Source organism: Pristiophorus japonicus, chromosome 6 (assembly GCF_044704955.1).
Source record: "Pristiophorus japonicus isolate sPriJap1 chromosome 6, sPriJap1.hap1, whole genome shotgun sequence".
Classification (NCBI taxonomy): Eukaryota; Metazoa; Chordata; class Chondrichthyes; family Pristiophoridae; genus Pristiophorus; species Pristiophorus japonicus.
Genome location: NC_091982.1, coordinates 247214342 through 247233749, shown reverse-complemented (window position 1 = coordinate 247233749; position 19408 = coordinate 247214342). Strand labels below are relative to the sequence as shown.

General features: G+C 51.4%; 1 protein-coding gene across 1 annotated transcript in view; it reads right to left on the bottom strand.

Annotated features, from left to right (window-relative positions):
- Positions 1 to 19408, bottom strand: part of LOC139266022 (segment polarity protein dishevelled homolog DVL-3) — a 205149-nt gene that overhangs the window by 30534 nt on the left and 155207 nt on the right. The window contains exons 6-8 of the mRNA XM_070883789.1: positions 13127 to 13220; positions 11583 to 11652; positions 3095 to 3234 (exon numbers count right to left, since the gene is read on the bottom strand). Of these exons, the coding sequence (XP_070739890.1) occupies positions 3095 to 3234; positions 11583 to 11652; positions 13127 to 13220 (304 nt within the window). The remainder of the gene's footprint in view (positions 1 to 3094; positions 3235 to 11582; positions 11653 to 13126; positions 13221 to 19408) is intronic.

Genomic DNA, 19408 nt, shown 5'->3' with positions numbered 1-19408 from the left:
ATTCCGAAGATTCACAACCCTCTGAGTGAAGGAATTTCTCCTCATCTTTGTCCTAAATGGTCGATCCCTTATCCTGAGACTGTGACCCCTGGTTCTAGACTTTCCAGTCAGGGGAAAACAGCCCCTCAGCATCTACCCTTCGGCATCTACATTTCAATGAGATCACCGCTCATTCTTCTAAACTCCAGAGTGTAGGCCCATTCTACTCAACCTCTCCTCATAGGACAACCCTCTCATCCCAGGGATCAATCTAGAGAACCTTTGTTGCACCCCCTCTAAGGCAAGTATGTTCTTCCTTAAGTAAGGGACAGCCAGGAATTGTCACCCCAGTACCCTCGTGCAGCAAGGTTGTGGGTACGATCAGGAAACTCAATGCCAAGCCGGATTGAATCTGGAGCCTTACTGCCTTGTCGGCCTCAGTACCACAGTGTGAGGTGAATTTACCCACTCAGACACTGAGCCACCGACCAGTCGTTCCTAGGCGTTGCCAACCGTCCAGGACTGTCCCGGACTCTCCAGTAATTAAAGATTAATCTCCCCCAGGAGACTGCTGGAAGCAAAAACCCCGGAGAAAAATCATAGGGGAATTCTTAAAAATTGGGGACCCGAAATTGCCCCCTTTTATAGCCCCGTTAGTGCCTCCAGGGGGTGCTAGCAGGGCACAATGGCCTTTTCTCCTGGGGGAGGTGGCGAGCGCTTCTGGGGAAATCGCCCCGCGGGTCGCGAAGCTGACGCCGGGGCATCCCGGGCTGCCATTTTATTTGCTCGGCCGACTCTTGCGTTGGCTTGACAATGGCGGCCCTCTCGTTGACCGGCCTGCCATCGTGCAGCCCGGTACTGTGTTTAGGTTGCTGGCCCATTCGATTGCTTCCTTGGTGGCCCAGTGCCGGCCGCGAAAGGGCCTGCACAGTGCGCAGTGGCCCTCCCCTTTAACTGAAGGGGAGGGGCGTTGTAGCGCGCTGCCGCCCGTCCAAAGGAAGCGCATGGTCCAATTCCACGTCGGGACATCCGGGCCGGATCGTTAAAAATCCCGAGCGGCAAGATCGCCGCCCGCCCCCACCGGGTGTTTGTTAACATTTTCATTGAACCTTTGGGGAAAAGTCCCGTTTGATTGAGAGTTGAGAATCATCCAATCGGGTGATGAGGAGTCTGTGGGAAGGCCGGGCGCCGCGAGGATTAACATGTCGCTCGACCAATGGCAGGACTTTGGGGGCGGGGTGATAGGAGGCAGGAGGTCATGTGGTGACACCAATATGTCCAATCATAGTTGGGAACCCTAATTGTTCCCCTCTTCCCAATTTCCGTCTCTCTTTTCTTGAAGGTGCAGCCTCCTTTCTGGAATAGGACAGTGACTAATGTGGGAAACACATACCTGTCAAGCTAAATGCAAAGATGTTGTGTAGCTGCAGTGTGGTGTCGTGCTGAGGTTTCAGAGGGAGCTACATTGTTCAAGTAGTGTAATGAAAGAAAGACTTGCATTTCTATAGTGCTTTTAACAACCTCAGGACGTCCCAAAGCGCTTTACAGGCAATGAACTACTATTGCATGTGTAGTTACTGTAGGAAATGCGGCAGCCAATTTACACAGAGCAAGATCCCAGTAATAGCAAAGAGCTAATTACCAGATAATCTGTTTTAGTGATGTTGGTTGAGTTACATGGAGTGTACAGCACAGAAACGGACCATTGGGCCCAACTGGTCCGTGCTGGTGTTTATGCTCCACACGAGTCTCGTCCGACCCTACTTCATCTCACCCCATCAGCATATTCTTCTATTCCTTTCTCCCTCATGTGTTTATCTGACTTCTTCTCAAATATATCTCTGCTATTTGCCTCAACCACTCCCTGTGGCAGCGAGTTCCACATTGTCACTACTCTCTGGATAAAGAAGTTTCTCCTGAATTCCCTATTGGATTTATTCGTGACTATCTTATATTGATGGCCTCTAGCTTTTGAGGAAGAAGTAATAGCCAGGACACTGGGGAGAAAATAGTGCCATGGGATCTGTACGTCCACCTGAGAGAGCAGACGGGTCCTCAGTTTAACGCCTCATCCAAATGACAGCATTTCTGACAGTGCAGCACTCCCTCAGCACTGTCCCTCCGACAGTGCAGCACTCCCTCAGCACTGCCCCTCCGACAGTGCAGCATTCCCTCAGCACTGCACTGGGAATGTCAGCCTAGATTTTGCGCTCAAGTATTTGGAGTGGGACTTGAACCCACAACCTTCTGACTTAAAGGCATGCCACGGCCCACTGAGCCACGGCTGACACCTGCCGAGGTACTTTCGCCTGACGGAGAGGAGTGGGAGACTCCGAAGGGGACCTTCGCTTGCCCCCAGTCACAAGGGCAGCAGAACATAGTTGCTGGGTTTGTCTTGCCAACGTCAGCTCGTTGCTCCTGGGCCTGATCTGAGGAACATTCAGCCACGGCTGTAAAAGTTCAGTATCAGGAGGACACAAGGCTACAGAAAAAAGGAGATAGAAGCACCAGAGAAACTGTTAAAAAGATTACAAGTATGATACCAGAATTGAGAGGTAACAACTATGAGGAAAGATTGAACAGGTCGGGGCTCTTTTCTCTAGAAAAGGGTCGGCTGAGGGGTGAGCTGATAGAGGTCTTTAAGATTATGAAAGGGTTTGATAGAGTAGATGTGGAGGAGATGTTTCCACTTGTGGTGGAGACCGGAACCAGGGGCCACAAATATAAAGACAGTCACTGCTAAACCCAATGGGGAATTCAGGAGAAACTTCTTTACCCAGAGAGTGGTGAGAATGTGGAACTGGCTACCACAGGGAGTGGTTGAGGCGAATAGCAGAGCTGGATTTAAGGGGAAGCTTGTTGAGTACATGAAGGAGAAAGCGATAGAAGGTTATGCTGATGGGGTGAGAGGGGTGGGAGCAGGCTGGTCAGGAGGATAGACACCGGCACGGAGCAGTTGGGCCGAATGGCCTGTTTCTGTGCTGTCCATTCTATGTAAACTAACTCTCTCCAATTTCAGGTCCACATTTCGACCTGGACCCTCACCCCCCCCCCCCCACCCCTGCCCAGGGGAGGGGGTCAAGCGGCAATGGCCGAGCGTGGCCCGAGGACCCACCTGTAGCAGCATGTCTCCAGGCTCGATTCTCCCGTCCGCCGCCACTGCCCCTCCCTTCATGATGGAGCCGATGTAGATCCCTCCATCGCCACGCTCATTGCTCTGCCCCACGATGCTGATTCCCAGGAAGTTGTATTTCTCTGAAGGGAAAAGTGTGAATGTCAAAGTATGGCACAGGATTTTACAGCACAGAAACAGGCCATTCAGCCCAAGTGCTCCGTGCCGGTGTTTATGCTCCACACGAGCCTCCCCCCACCCCTCTTCATCTCAACCTATCAGCACATCCTTCTATTCCTTTCTCCCTCATGTGTTTAACTAGCTTCCCCTTAAATGCATCGACACTGTTCGCCTCAACCACTCCCTGTGGTAGTGAGTTCCCCATTCTCACCACTCTCTGGCAAAGAAGTTTCTCCTGACTTCCCGGTTAGATTTATTAGTGACTATCTTATATTTGTGGCCCCTAGTTTTGGTCTCCCCCACTAGTCGAAATATCTTCTCTACATCTACCCTGTCCATCCCTTTCACAAGTTTAATAGGCCTCCATCAGGTCAACCCCCAACCTTCTCTTTTCTAGAGAAAAGAGCCCCAACCTGTTCAGTCCTTCCTGATCAGTATAACCTCTCCGTTCTGGTATCATCCTCGTGAATCTTTCTTGTACCTTCTCCAGTGCCTCTATATCCAAGTATAGTTTAACCAAGGTTCTATACAAGTTTAACATAACTTCTATCCCTCTAGAAATGCTTTGTTTGCTTTTTTATGGTCTTATTAACCTGCGTCGCTTCATGTAGTGATTTGTGTATCTGTCCCCAGATCCCTCTGTGGCATTACCCCATTTAGACATTTATTTCCCCCTAGAATGTGGCCTCCTTATTCTTCCAACCAAAATGTACAACCTCACACTTATTTATATTGAAGTTCATTTGCCAATTTACACGCCCATTCTGCGAGTTTATTAATGCCTTCCTGTATTGTCACAGTCCTCAGTTTTAACAGCACTTACCCAACTTGGAATCATCTGCAAAATTTTGAAATTGTGCTTCTGATTCCCGAGTCCAAATCGTTTATGTAAATGATGAGCAACGGTGATCCCAGCACCGATCCTGTGGAACACCACTTCCCACCATTTGCCAACCTGAGTAACTACTTTTAGCCCCTACACCCCGCTTTCAGTTTTGTGGCCAGCTTGCTATCCATTCTGCTACTTGTCCCCTGACTCCACGTGTTCTGACCGCAGTCATGAGTCTACTTTGCGGTAACTTATCGAAGACGTTTGGGAAATCCAAATATATTACGTCTACTGCATTACCCTTGTCGACCTTTTCTGTTACTGCTGCAAGGAATTCAATGAGGTTGATCAAGCATGACCTTCCCTTTTGGAATCCGTGCGACTGCTCTTTATTATAATTTCAGTCTCTCGGGGGCCAAAATTGGTGATTAGTTTGTTAATTATCTCCGCCCTTTCTATCTTAAATGCATGTAAATCTTTTTTGATCACTTCCTCTAATGCCATTGCCCACCACATTAGTCTCCCTGGTAAATACTGTGGCAAATAAATTATTCAATATTAAAGTGGGTGTGGGGGGGGGGGGGGCAGGGGGGCGGGGCGGGGGCAGGGCGGGGGAGGGGCGAGAGATTGGCAACAGAACCCTAGGGGAAAATAAGGCAAATTTGTTTTATGCAGCGAGTTGTTGTGATCTGGAAGCGCTGCCTGAAAGGGCGGTGGGAGCAGATTCAATAGTAACTTTCAAAAGAAAAAAGGAATACTTGGCTTAGAGGGGGTACAATTACGGTTCACTACATTGATCCCTGGGATGAGAGGGTAGTCCTATGAGGAGAGATTGAGTAGACTGGGCCTACACTCTCTGGAGTTTAGAAGAGTGAGAGGTGATGTCATTGAAACATATAAGATTCTGAGGGGAATCGACAGGGTAGATGCTGAGAGGTTGTTTCCCCTGGCTGGAGAGTCTAGAACTAGGGCTCACGGACTCAAGATAAGGGGTCAGCCATTTAAGATTGAGATGAAGAGGTATTTCTTCACTGAGGGTTGTGAATCTTTGGAATTCTCTGCCCCAAAGTGCTGTGGATGCTCAGACGTTGAGTATATTCAAGGCAGAGATCAATAGATTTTGGACTCTAGGGGAATCAGGGGATATGGGGATCGGGCGGGAAAGCGGAGTTGAGGTTGAAGACCAGCCATGATCTTATTGAATGGTGGAGCAGGCTCGAGGGGCCATATGGCCGACTCCTGCTCCTAATTCTTATGTTCTTAAAAGGAATATTTTGAAGGAATATGGGGACAAGCGAGAGGAGTGGGACTAACTGGATAGCACTGTCAAAGAGTGGCACTGACACGATGGGCCGAATGGCCTCCTTTTCTGCTGAATGATTTTATGCACCATATGTTGTCTCCAAAACCCAACCCTTGCAATGCTCATTAACCCATGCAACGCTCCCTCACTCTGTAACCCATGCAACGCTCCCTCACTCTGTAACCCAGGCAACGCTCCCTCACTCTGTAACCCAGGCAACGCTCCCTCACTCTGTAACCCAGGCAACGCTCACTCACTCTGTAACCCTTGCAACGCTCCCTCACTCTGTAACCCAGGCAACGCTCACTCACTCTGTAACCCTTGCAACGCTCTGTAACCCTTGCAACGCTCTGTAACCCGTGCAACACTCCCTCACTCTGTAACCCACGCAATGCTCCCTCACTCTGTAACCCACGCAATGCTCCCTCACTCTGTAACCCTTGCAACGCTCCCTCACTCTGTAACCCTTGCAACGCTCCCTCACTCTGTAACCCACGCAACGCTCCCTCACTCTGTAACCCACGCAACGTTCCCTCACTCTGTAACCCATGCAACGCTCCCTCACTCTGTAACCCATGCAACGCTCCCTCACTCTGTAACCCATGCAATGCTCCCTCACTCTGTAACGCATGCAACGCTCCCTCACTCTGTAACCCATGCAACGCTCCCTCACTCTGTAACCCATGCAATGCTCCCTCACTCTGTAACCCATGCAACGCTCCCTCACTCTGTAACCCATGCAACGCTCCCTCACTCTGTAACCCATGCAACGCTCCCTCACTCTGTAACCCATGCAACGCTTTGTAACCCAGGCAACGCTCCCTCACTCTGTAACCCAGGCAACGCTCCCTCACTCTGTAACCCAGGCAACGCTCCCTCACTCTGTAACCCAGGCAACGCTCCCTCACTCTGTAACCCAGGCAACGCTCCCTCACTCTGTAACCCACGCAACGCTCTGTTACCCATGCAACGCTCCATCACACTGTAATCCATGCAACGCTCTATAACCCATGCAATGCTCCCTCACTCTGTAACCCATGCAACGCTCCCTCACTCTGTAACCCATGCAACGCTCCCTCACTCTGTAACCCATGCAACGCTCCCTCACTCTGTAATCCATGCAACGCTCCCTCACTCTGTAACCCTTGCAACGCTTTGTAACCCATGCAACGCTCCCTCACTCTGTAACCCACGCAACGCTCCCTCACTCTGTAACCCATGCAACGCTTTGTAACCCAGGCAACGCTCCCTCACTCTGTAACCCAGGCAACGCTCCCTAACTCTGTAACCCAGGCAACGCTCCCTCACTCTGTAATCCATGCAACGTTCCCTCACTCTGTAACCCTTGCAACGCTTTGTAACCCAGGCAACGCTCCCTCACTCTGTAACCCAGGCAACGCTCCCTCACTCTGTAACCCAGGCAACGCTCCCTCACTCTGTAACCCAGGCAACGCTCCCTCACTCTGTAACCCAGGCAACGCTCCCTCACTCTGTAACCCACGCAACGCTCCCTCACTCTGAAACCCAGGCAACGCTCCATCACACTGTAATCCATGCAACGCTCTGTAACCCATGCAATGCTCCCTCACTCTGTAACCCATGCAACACTCCCTCACTCTGTAACCCGTGCAACGCTCCCTCACTCTGTAACCCATGCAACACGCTATAACCCATGTTACACTCCCTCACTCTGTAACCCATGCAATGCTCCCTCACTCTGTAACCCATGCAACGCTCCCTCACTCTGTAACCCATGCAATGCTCTGTAACCCATGCAATGCTCCCTCACTCTGTAACCCATGCAACATTCCCTCACTCTGTAACCCATGCAACGCTCCCTCACTCTGTAACCCATGCAACATTCCCTCACTCTGTAACCCATGCAACGCTCCCTCACTCTGTAACCCATGCAACATTCCCTCACTCTGTAACCCATGCAACGCTCCCTCACTCTGTAACCCATGCAACGCTCCCTCACTCTGTAACCCATGCAACGCTCCCTCACTCTGTAACCCATGCAACGCTCCCTCACTCTGTAACCCATGCAACGCTCCCTCACTCTGTAACCCATGCAATGCTCCCTCACTCTGTAACCCATGCAACATTCCCTCACTCTGTAACCCATGCAACGCTCCCTCACTCTGTAACCCACGCAACGCTCCCTCACTCTGTAACCCACGCAACGCTTTGTAACCCAGGCAACGCTCCCTCACTCTGTAACCCATGCAACGCTCCCTCACTCTGTAACCCAGGCAACGCTCCCTCACTCTGTAACCCATGCAACGCTCCCTCACTCTGTAACCCACGCAACGCTTTGTAACCCAGGCAACGCTCCCTCACTCTGTAACCCATGCAACGCTCCCTCACTCTGTAACCCGTGCAACGCTCCCTCACTCTGTAACCCATGCAACGCTCCCTCACTCTGTAACCCAGGCAACGCTCCCTCACTCTGTAACCCAGGCAACGCTCCCTCACTCTGTAACCCAGGCAACGCTCCCTCACTCTGTAACCCAGGCAACGCTCCCTCACTCTGTAACCCACGCAACGCTCCCTCACTCTGAAACCCAGGCAACGCTCCATCACACTGTAATCCATGCAACGCTCTGTAACCCGTGCAACGCTCCCTCACTCTGTAACCCATGCAACACGCTATAACCCATGTTACACTCCCTCACTCTGTAACCCATGCAATGCTCCCTCACTCTGTAACCCATGCAATGCTCCCTCACTCTGTAACCCATGCAATGCTCTGTAACCCATGCAATGCTCCCTCACTCTGTAACCCATGCAACATTCCCTCACTCTGTAACCCATGCAACGCTCCCTCACTCTGTAACCTATGCAACGCTCCCTCACTCTGTAACCCATGCAACATTCCCTCACTCTGTAACCCATGCAACGCTCCCTCACTCTGTAACCCATGCAATGCTCCCTCACTCTGTAACCCATGCAACATTCCCTCACTCTGTAACCCATGCAACGCTCCCTCACTCTGTAACCCATGCAACATTCCCTCACTCTGTAACCCATGCAACGCTCCCTCACTCTGTAACCCATGCAACGCTCCCTCACTCTGTAACCCATGCAACATTCCCTCACTCTGTAACCCATGCAACGCTCACTCACTCTGTAACCCATGCAACGCTCCCTCACTCTGTAACCCATGCAACATTCCCTCACTCTGTAACCCATGCAACGCTCCCTCACTCTGTAACCCATGCAATGCTCCCTCACTCTGTAACCCATGCAACATTCCCTCACTCTGTAACCCATGCAACGCTCCCTCACTCTGTAACCCACGCAACGCTCCCTCACTCTGTAACCCACGCAACGCTTTGTAACCCAGGCAACGCTCCCTCACTCTGTAACCCATGCAACGCTCCCTCACTCTGTAACCCAGGCAACGCTCCCTCACTCTGTAACCCAGGCAACGCTCCCTCACTCTGTAACCCAGGCAACGCTCCCTCACTCTGTAACCCACGCAACGCTCCCTCACTCTGAAACCCAGGCAACGCTCCATCACACTGTAATCCATGCAACGCTCTGTAACCCGTGCAACGCTCCCTCACTCTGTAACCCATGCAACACGCTATAACCCATGTTACACTCCCTCACTCTGTAACCCATGCAATGCTCCCTCACTCTGTAACCCATGCAATGCTCCCTCACTCTGTAACCCATGCAATGCTCTGTAACCCATGCAATGCTCCCTCACTCTGTAACCCATGCAACATTCCCTCACTCTGTAACCCATGCAACGCTCCCTCACTCTGTAACCCATGCAACGCTCCCTCACTCTGTAACCCATGCAACATTCCCTCACTCTGTAACCCATGCAACGCTCCCTCACTCTGTAACCCATGCAATGCTCCCTCACTCTGTAACCCATGCAACATTCCCTCACTCTGTAACCCATGCAACGCTCCCTCACTCTGTAACCCATGCAACATTCCCTCACTCTGTAACCCATGCAACGCTCCCTCACTCTGTAACCCATGCAACGCTCCCTCACTCTGTAACCCATGCAACATTCCCTCACTCTGTAACCCATGCAACGCTCACTCACTCTGTAACCCATGCAACGCTCCCTCACTCTGTAACCCATGCAACATTCCCTCACTCTGTAACCCATGCAACGCTCCCTCACTCTGTAACCCATGCAATGCTCCCTCACTCTGTAACCCATGCAACATTCCCTCACTCTGTAACCCATGCAACGCTCCCTCACTCTGTAACCCACGCAACGCTTTGTAACCCAGGCAACGCTCCCTCACTCTGTAACCCATGCAACGCTCCCTCACTCTGTAACCCAGGCAACGCTCCCTCACTCTGTAACCCATGCAACGCTCCCTCACTCTGTAACCCAGGCAACGCTCCCTCACTCTGTAACCCAGGCAACGCTCCCTCACTCTGTAACCCATGCAACGCTCACTCACTCTGTAACCCAGGCAACGCTCCCTCACTCTGTAACCCAGGCAACGCTCCCTCACTCTGTAACCCATGCAACGCTCCCTCACTCTGTAACCCATGCAACATTCCCTCACTCTGTAACCCATGCAACGCTCACTCACTCTGTAACTCTTGCAACGCTCCCTCACTCTGTAACCCTTGCAATGCTCTGTAACCCATGCAACATTCCCTCACTCTGTAACCCATGCAACGCTCCCTCACTCTGTAACCCATGCAACGCTCACTCACTCTGTAACCCTTGCAACGCTCCCTCACTCTGTAACCCATGCAACGCTCCCTCACTCTGTAACCCAGGCAACGCTCCCTCACTCTGTAACCCAGGCAACGCTCCCTCACTCTGTAACCCAGGCAACGCTCCCTCACTCTGTAACCCACGCAATGCTCCCTCACTCTGTAACCCACGCAACGCTCTGTTACCCATGCAACATTCCCTCACTCTGTAACCCTTGCAATGCTCTGTAACCCATGCAACATTCCCTCATTCTGTAACCCATGCAACGCTCCATCACACTGTAATCCATGCAACGCTCTGTAACCCATGCAACGCTCCTTCATTCTGTAACCCCTGCAATGCTCTGTAACCCATGCAATGCTCCCTCACTCTGTAACCCATGCAACACTCCCTCACTCTGTAACCCTTGCAACACGCTATAACCCATGCAACACTCTCTCACTCTATAACCCATGCAATGCTCCCTCACTCTGCAACCCAGGCAACGCTCCCTCACTCTGTAACCCATGCAACGCTCCCTCACTCTGTAACCCATGCAACACTCCCTCGCTCTGTAACCCATGCAATGCTCTGTAACCCATGCAATGCTCCCTCACTCTGTAACCCATGCAACATTCCCTCACTCTGTACCCCATGCAACGCACTGTAACCCATGCGATGCTCCCTCACTCTGTAACCCATGCAATGCTCCCTCACTCTGTAACCCATGCAATGCTCCCTCACTCTGCAACCCATGCAACACTCCCTCACTCTGTAACCCATGCAAAGCTCTGTAACCCATGCAACGCTCCCTCATTCTGTAGCCCATGCAACACTCCTTCACTCTGTAACACATGCAACGCTCCCTCACTCTGTATCCCATGAAACGCTCCCTCACTCTGTAACCCATGCAACGCTCACTCACTCTGTAACCCTCGCAGTGCTCCCTCACTCTGTAATCCATGCAACACTCCCTCACTCTGTAACCCATGCAATGCTCCCTCACTCTGTAATCCATGCAACGCTCCCTCATTTTGCAACCCATGCAACGTTCCCTCACTCTGTAACCCTTGCAATGCGTCCTCACTCTGTAACCCATGCAACGCTCCCTCACTGTGTAACCCTTGCAGCGCTCCCTCACTCTGTAACCCATGCAACGCTCCCTCACTCTGTACCCAATGCAATACTCCCTCACTCTGTAATCCATGCAATGCTCCCTCATTTTGCAACCCATGCAACGTTCCCTCACTCTGTAACCCTTGCAATGCGTCCTCACTCTGTAACCCATGCAACGCTCCCTCACTGTGTAACCCTTGCAGCGCTCCCTCACTCTGTACCCAATGCAATACTCCCTCACTCTGTAACCCATGCTGAAAAACGATACTACGCATCCCACAGCGTTTAACTTTATATCACACAATTGTTCAGCCCCCGTCTGTCCTTCCATTCACCCCACACAGCCCTCCTTCACTCCCAAGCTCAGGAACTGGGCACTTACCCATGTTTAATGTGACGGTGATGATGTTGAGGGACATGGTGGAATCCGTAATGCTGCTGAATGAGGAGGACTGAAAGAGAGCAGAAACATACCCCGGTTAATCCGTCACCTTCCAGTAACGCTGCCGAGAGCAGGGAGCCGACACGCATCCTCTGCACAAACACTCCACATGGGAGTGTTTGATGGGACAGTGTAGAGGGAGCTTTACTCTGTATCTAACCCGTGCTGTATCTGCCCTGGGAGTGTTTGATGGGACAGTCTAGAGGGAGCTTTACTCTGTATCTAACCCCGTACTGTACCTGCCCTGGGAGTGTTTGATGGGACAGTGTAGAGGGAGCTTTACTCTGTATCTAACCCCGTGCTGTACCTGCCCTGGGAGTGTTTGATGGGACAGTGTAGAGGGAGCTTTACTCTGTATCTAACCTGTGCTGTACCTGCCCTGGGAGTGTTTGATGGGAGAGTGTAGAGGGAGCTTTACTCTGTATCTAACCCGTGCTGTACCTGCCCTGGGAGTGTTTGATGGGACAGTGTAGAGGGAGCTTTACTCTGTATCGAACCCATGCTGTACCTGCCCTGGGACTGTTTGATGGGACAGTGTAGAGGGAGCTTTACTCTGTACAGAAAAATATCAAAGATCAAGTTATTATTTAAATGGAAAAAGATTAGCAAAGTGCCGCAGTACAGCGGGACCTGGGGGTACTTGTGCATGAAACACAAAAGGAGAGTATGCAGGTGCAGCAAATGATCAGGAAGGCCAATGGTATCTTGGCCCTTATTGCAAAGGGGATGGAGTATAAAAGCAGGGAAGTCTTACTACAACTATATAAAGTATTGGTGAGGCCACACCTGGAATACTGCGTGCAGTTTTGGTTTCCATATTTACGAAAGGATATACTTGCTTTGGAGGTGGTTCAGAGAAGGTTCACTCGGTTGATTCCGGGATGAGGCGGTTGACTTATGAGGAAAGGTTGAGTAGGTTGGGCCTCTATTCATTGGAATTCAGAAGAATGAGAGGTGATCTTATCGAAACGTATAAGATTATGAGGGGGCTTGACAAGGTGGATGCAGAGATGATATTTCCACTGATGGGGGAGACTAGAACTAGGGGGCATAATCTTAGAATAAGGGGCCGCCCATTTAAAACTGAGATGAGGAGAAATTTCTTCTCTCAGAGCGTTGTAAATCTGTGGAATTTGCTGCCTCAGAGAGCTCTGGAAGCTGGGACAGCGAATAAATTTAAGACAGAAATAGACAATATGGGGATAAGAGGTTATGGGGAGCAGGCGGGGAAATGGAGCTGAGTCCATGATCAGATCAGCCAGGATCTTATTGAATGGCGGAGCAGGCTCGAGGGGCTGTATGGCCTACTCCTGCTCCTATTTCTTATGTTCTTATGTTGAGCTTTACTCTGTATTTAACCCGTGCTGTACTTGCCCTGGGAGTGTTTGATGGCGAACAGCTTGAGGAGTACACACAGGTGTTTAGAGACTGTGGTTTTGAAGGGGCTGCAGGAGCAGGTTAACAGACTCAAGGAATGCACCCACCCTTTCGATGCGCGGGATCCGTGGTTTCCTCCGTCGTCGCTTGTGCCGCCGCATGAGTTTAGACGCATTGCTCTGCTCCGTGGAGCTGCTGAACCTGCAACGGGAACAAATCACAGAGAGACTGTGAGGTCAACAGGGGCTCGGTGTCCAAAGCCAATCACTACTGTTCCTCCCTGTCCTTGCCCGAGGCGCTGGGCCCAGCTGGAGTTACCGCTCGCTGGGCACCCGGCCCCTGGGCACCCGGCCCCTGGGCACCCGGCCCCTGGGGTTACAGCATCCTAGGCGCCCGGCCCCATCTAGTTACTGCTCCTCAGTGACCCGCACCAGACAGCAAGCGTGGGCAGGAATCTCAGATCATGGAGAGCATTTGACAGCCCAGCCTCTATCCTGTCCTTAATCAACATCCACACACAAGGCTAATGAAACGTTGACTTTTATCTCGGGGGCTGGAATAGCAAGTGATGCTTCAGTTGTATAAAGCTGTGGTTCGGTCCCATCAGGTGTACCTGCAATCAGTTCTGGGCCCCCCCCCCCCACATCAGGGAGGATGTATCAGCTTCGGAGCAGGAGCAGTGCAGAGTAACCAGAATCATACCGGGGCCAAAAGGATTAATTCATCAGGACAGGTTGTATAGACTGGGATTGTATTCTCTCAAGTATAGAAGATTAAGGGGTGATCTAATTGAGATGACTAAAGAATTTGATAGGATAGATAGAGAAACTATTTCCTCTGGTGGGGGAATCCAGAAGGGGGTTTAACCTTACAGTTCGAGCCAGGCCGTTCAGGGGTGATGTCAGGGCGCACTTTTTCATACAAAGGGAACTCTCTCCCCCAATAGGCTGTTGAGGCTGGGGGGGTTCAATTTAAAATGCCAAACCTGAGACCGATAGATTTTTCTTCGACAAGGTTATTACAACAATAACAATTTGAATTTATACAGCACCCAACATCTCAAGGTGCTTCACAGGAGCGTAATCAAACAAAATACTAAGTATTGAGTAGATTGGGCCTATATTCTCTCGAGTTTAGAAGAATGAGAGGTGATCCCAATGAAACATATAACATTTTACAGGGTTTGACAGGGTGAATGCTGAGAGGTTGTTTCCCCCTGGCTGGAGAGTCTAGAACTAAGGGTCACAGTCTCAGGATAAGGGGTCAGCCATTTAGGACTGAGATGAGGAGGATTCCCTCACTCAGAGAGCTGAGGAGGCTCAGTTGTTGACTGTATTCAAGACAGAGTTAGTTAGACTCGAGGGGAATCAGGGGATATGGGGATCGGGCGGGAAAGTGGAGTTGAGGTAGAAGATCAGTCATGATCTTATTAAATGGCGGAGCAGGCTCGAGGGGCCGAATGGCCGACTCCTGCTAATATTTCTTATGCTCTTATCCTTAAGTCCCTCCTGCTGCCCCAGCTGAGGTCAGCACAGATTGGCAATCAAATCTGGGACTTTCTGGTCGACTGCGGTACAAGGGTCATGTGTTTGACCAAAGCCATCGCTTCACATTGCAACAACGCTCATTCACAGCACCCCTCTGAGCATCTTAAAATAAACATGCATTTCGATAGGGCCTTTCATCACCTCAGAATGTCCTAAAGCGCTTTACAGCCAATGAAGTACTTTTGGAGTGTAGTCACTGTTGTAATGTAGGAAACGCAGCAACCAATTTGCGCACAGCAAGCTCCCACAAACAGCAATATGAACAGATAATCTGTTGGTTAAGGGATAAATATTGGCCCCAGGACGCAGGGGAGAACTCCCCCCCACCCCCGCTCTTCTTCAAACATTGGCTGTAGGATCTTTTAAGTCCACCTGAGAGAGCAGACGGGGCCTTGGTTTAACGTCTCATCTGAAAGACGGCACCTCCGACAGTGCAGCGCTCCCTCAGTACTGCCCCTCCCACAGTGCGGCGCTCCCTCAGTACTGCCCCTCCCACAGTGCGGCGCTCCCTCAGTACTGCCCCTCCCACAGTGCGACGCTCCCTCAGTACTGCCCTTCTGACAGTGCGGCGCTCCCTCAGTACTGCCCCTCCCACAGTGCGACTCTCCCTCAGTACTGCCCCTCCCACAGTGCGGCGCTCCCTCAGTACTGCCCCTCTGACAGTGCAACACTTCCTCAGTACTGTCCCTCCGACAGTGCGGCACTCCCTCAGTACTACCCCTCTGACAGCGCAGTGCGGCACTCCCTCAGTACTGCTCCCCCGACAGTGCGGCTCTCCCTCAGCATTGCCCCTCCGACAGTGCAGCGCTCCTTCAGCACTGCCCCTCCAACAGTGCGGCGCTCCCTCAGTACTGCCCCTCCGACAGTGCGGCGCTCCCTCAGTACTGCCCCTCCGACAGTGCGGCGCTCCCTCAGTACTGCCCCTCCGACAGTGCGGCGCTCCCTCAGTACTGCCCCTCCGACAGTGCGGTGCTCCCTCAGTATTGCCCCTCCGACAGTGCGGCACTCCCTCAGTACTGCCCCTCCGACAGTGCGGTGCTCCCTCAGTACTGCCCCTCCGACAGTGCGGCGCTCCCTCAGTACTGCCCCTCCGACAGTGCGGTGCTCCCTCAGTACTGCCCCTGTGACCGGGCAACACTCCCTCAGCACCACACTGGGAGTGTCAGTCTAGATTTTTGTGCTCTGGAGTGGGACTTGAATCCAGAATTTTCTGACTCAGTGGCGAGACTGAGCCACAGCTGGCTGCTTAGCTTGGAGATCACCCAACCCAGTCAAGATCGGAGATCAAACCTGAGGCCTTCAGGAAACTGTGGAAAGGAGGGGGGCGGGGGGCGGGGGGAAATCAGCCAGGTTTCCTGTCTGTTGCACAGTGACTCCAGTAAGCAGATCATTTAGAGATGTACCATCTGGTTCACACACATTGGTGAACAATTGGGAGCATATCCGGGGTTCATGGAACGCTACCCCAGCAAGAGTTAGTGTCTTGAAGAGAAAAGAAAATTAGCGGGAAAAATTAGGCAGATAAAAAAAGAACATTTGACAATCTGAACACATTACTTCCATCGGGGAGCTGCAATAAACTGTGAGCGCCACTAGAGGGCAGGAGACATCACAGAAACCAGCAAACGTGCTCGATAAAATTTACATGGAATGTTAAAATTCAACGAAATTTTATTCAAAGGCTCCTGCACAGGAACAACAACTTGCATTTATATAGTGCCTTTATCGCAATAAAACATCCCAAGCACTTCACAGGAGCCATTATCAAATAAAATTTGACTCCGATCCACGTAAGGAGATATTAGGACAGGTGATCAAAGCGGTAGGTTTTAAGGAGTAGGTTTTTTAAGGAGTGTCTTAAAGAAGGAGAGAGGTAGAGAGGCGGAGAGGTTTAGGGAGGGAATTCCAGAGCTTAGGGCTCAGGCAGCTGAAGGCACGGCCGCCGATGGTGGAGCGATTAAGTGGAGGATGCGCAAAAGGGCAGAACAGGAGGCTGCCAAGTAATTAAATGAAGTATTGTTGAAACATTTGATGTGGGCGTCGCTGGCAAGGCCGGCATTTATTGCCCATCCCTAGAAGGTGGTGGCGAGCCGCCTTATTGAACTGCTACAGTCTGTGTGGTGAAGGTCTGATTATAGTTTCTTGTCGCGGTTTGATACTGAGTGTCTCGCTGGGCCATTTCAGAGGACAGTTAAGAGTCAACCACATCGCTGTGGGTCTGGAGTTACATGTAGACCAGACCGGGTAAGGACGGCAGATTCCCTTCCCTGAAGGACATCAATGAACCAGATGGGTTTTTACGACAATCCGGTAGTTTCATGGTCACCATTACTGACACTAGCTTTTTATTCCAAATGTATTTTATTAACTGAATGTAAATTCCCCAGCTGCCGTGGTGGGATTTGAACTCATGTCTCTGGAGCATTAGTCCAGGCCTCTGGATTACTGGTCCCGTAACATTATGGTGCTGTTTCCTCGCCTGTTTACTGTCCATATTCATTACAAAGAATAATTTTTCAGAGATATGGAGAACTGGGTCCCGAACTGCATTGTGATGAGCATCAATACACGGCCAGTATCGGATCCATGGCAAGTTTTCTCCACAAACTCTCACCGGGGTACGCGTCCCTCCAGTACAGACGGGCACGGCCCTGTTCACATTCACAAGCGTGCATTTCCAACATGTGAAAGGGTAGTGACAGCTGTGGCTCACTGGGTGATACTCTCTCCTCTGAGGCAGAAGGTTGTGTTTTGAGGCTTGAGCACAGAAATCTAGGCTGTCACTCCAGTACATTACTGGTGTAGCGCCACACTGTCGGAGGGACAGTACTGAGGGAGCACCGCACTGTCGGAGGGGCAGTACTGAGGGAGCACCGCACTGTCGGAGGGGCAGTACTGAGGGAGCACCGCACTGTCGGAGGGGCAGTACTGAGGGAGCGGCGCACTGTCGGAGGGGCAGTACTGAGGGAGTGCTGCACTGTCAGAGGGGCAGTACTGAGGGAGTGCTGCACTGTCGGAGGGGCAGTACTGAGGGAGCGGCGCACTGTCGGAGGGGCAGTACTGAGGGAGTGCTGCACTGTCGGAGGGGCAGTACTGAGGGAGCGCCGCACTGTCGGAGGGGCTGTACTGAGGGAGCGCTGCACTGTCGGAGGGACAGTACTGAGGGAGTGCTGCATTGTCGGAGGGGCAGTACTGAGGGAGCGCCGCACTGTCGGAGGGGCAGTACTGAGGGAGTGCTGCACTGTCGGAGGGGCAGTACTGAGGGAGCGCCGCACTGTCGGAGGGGCTGTACTGAGGGAGCGCTGCACTGTCGGAGGGACAGTACTGAGGGAGTGCTGCATTGTCGGAGGGGCAGTACTGAGGGAGCGTCGCACTGTCGGAGGGGCAGTACTGAGGGAGTGCTGCACTGTCGGAGGGGCAGTAATGAGGGAGCGTCGCACTGTCGGAGGGGCAGTAATGAGGGAGCGTCGCACTGTCGGAGGGGCAGTACTGAGGGAGTGCTGCACTGTCGGAGGTGCAGTAATGAGGGAGCGTCGCACTGTCGGAGGGGCAGTACTGAGGGAGTGCTGCACTGTCCGATGTGCTGTCTTTTGGATGAAACGTTAAAGCGAGGTTCCGCCTGCTCTCTCGGGTGCACGTAAAAGATCTCATGGCACTATTTTGAAGAGCAGGGGAGTTCTTCCCGGTGTCCTGGCCAATATTTCTCCCTCAATCAATATCACTAAAGCAGAATATCTGGACATTATCTCATTGTTGTTTGTGGGAGCTTGCTGTGCACAAATTGGCTGCCGCTTTTCGTACATTACACCAGTGACTACACTTCAAAAGTACTTCATTGGCTGTAAAGCGCTTTGGGACATCCTGAGGTTGTGAAAGGCACAACAGAAATGCAATACTTTCTTTTCCCCAGCCCAGGGGAATTGAGCTGAATTGCAGCAGACCAAATAAGATTAGATACTCAGGCCAGTCCAGGTATGATACCTGGGCCTTCCGGTCTCTGTGGCACAGCATCAGGTACTGACTCACGCCCTCCTCACATTGCTCAGTGTTAACAATTCATCCATGTAGTTTTTGCATCTCTGTCGATGTCACTGAATTTGATACCTTTCCCTGTGTACAGGCTTCCCGCCCACACTGCTTGGTACCACCTGCAGACTGGTACACCCATGGAGATAAGTTGCTGAACTCCCACACCGTCGCTCCCTTATAATCTAGTCTCCATTTCACACAGATTACATAGAATGTGCAGCACATAAACAGGCCATTTAAAAAATGTCTTTACGAGATGTGGGCGTCGCTGTCAACGGCAGCATTTATTGCCCATTCCTGTAACTGAGTGTCTCGCTGGGCCATTTCAGAGGGCAGTTAAGAGCCAACCATATTGCTGTGGGTCTGGAGTCACACATAGGCCAGACCGGGTAAGGACGGCAGATTTCCTTCCCTAAAGGCCATTAGTGAACTAGGTGGGTTTTTATGACAATCCGCTAGTTTCATGGTCACCATTACTGATACTAGCTTTTTTATTCCAGATTTATTTAACTAACTGAATTTAAATTCCCCAGCTGCTGTGGCAGGATTTGAACTCACATCGCCAGATCATTAGTCCAGGCCTCTTGATTACTCGGCCAGTAACACAACCACGACCCTACTGCACCACATGAGCCTCCTCCCATCTTTACTTCATCTCACCGTGTAATGTATTTGCTTTATGAGTTCTTTGCTTAAGAATTCATAGCAACACATGGTTAATAAACCAACTCGTTCTTAATAGCAAAGGTTTAACAATCACACGACACATTAACAGTTCATCCACTAGGCTCACAACTGCATACCCCATCATGG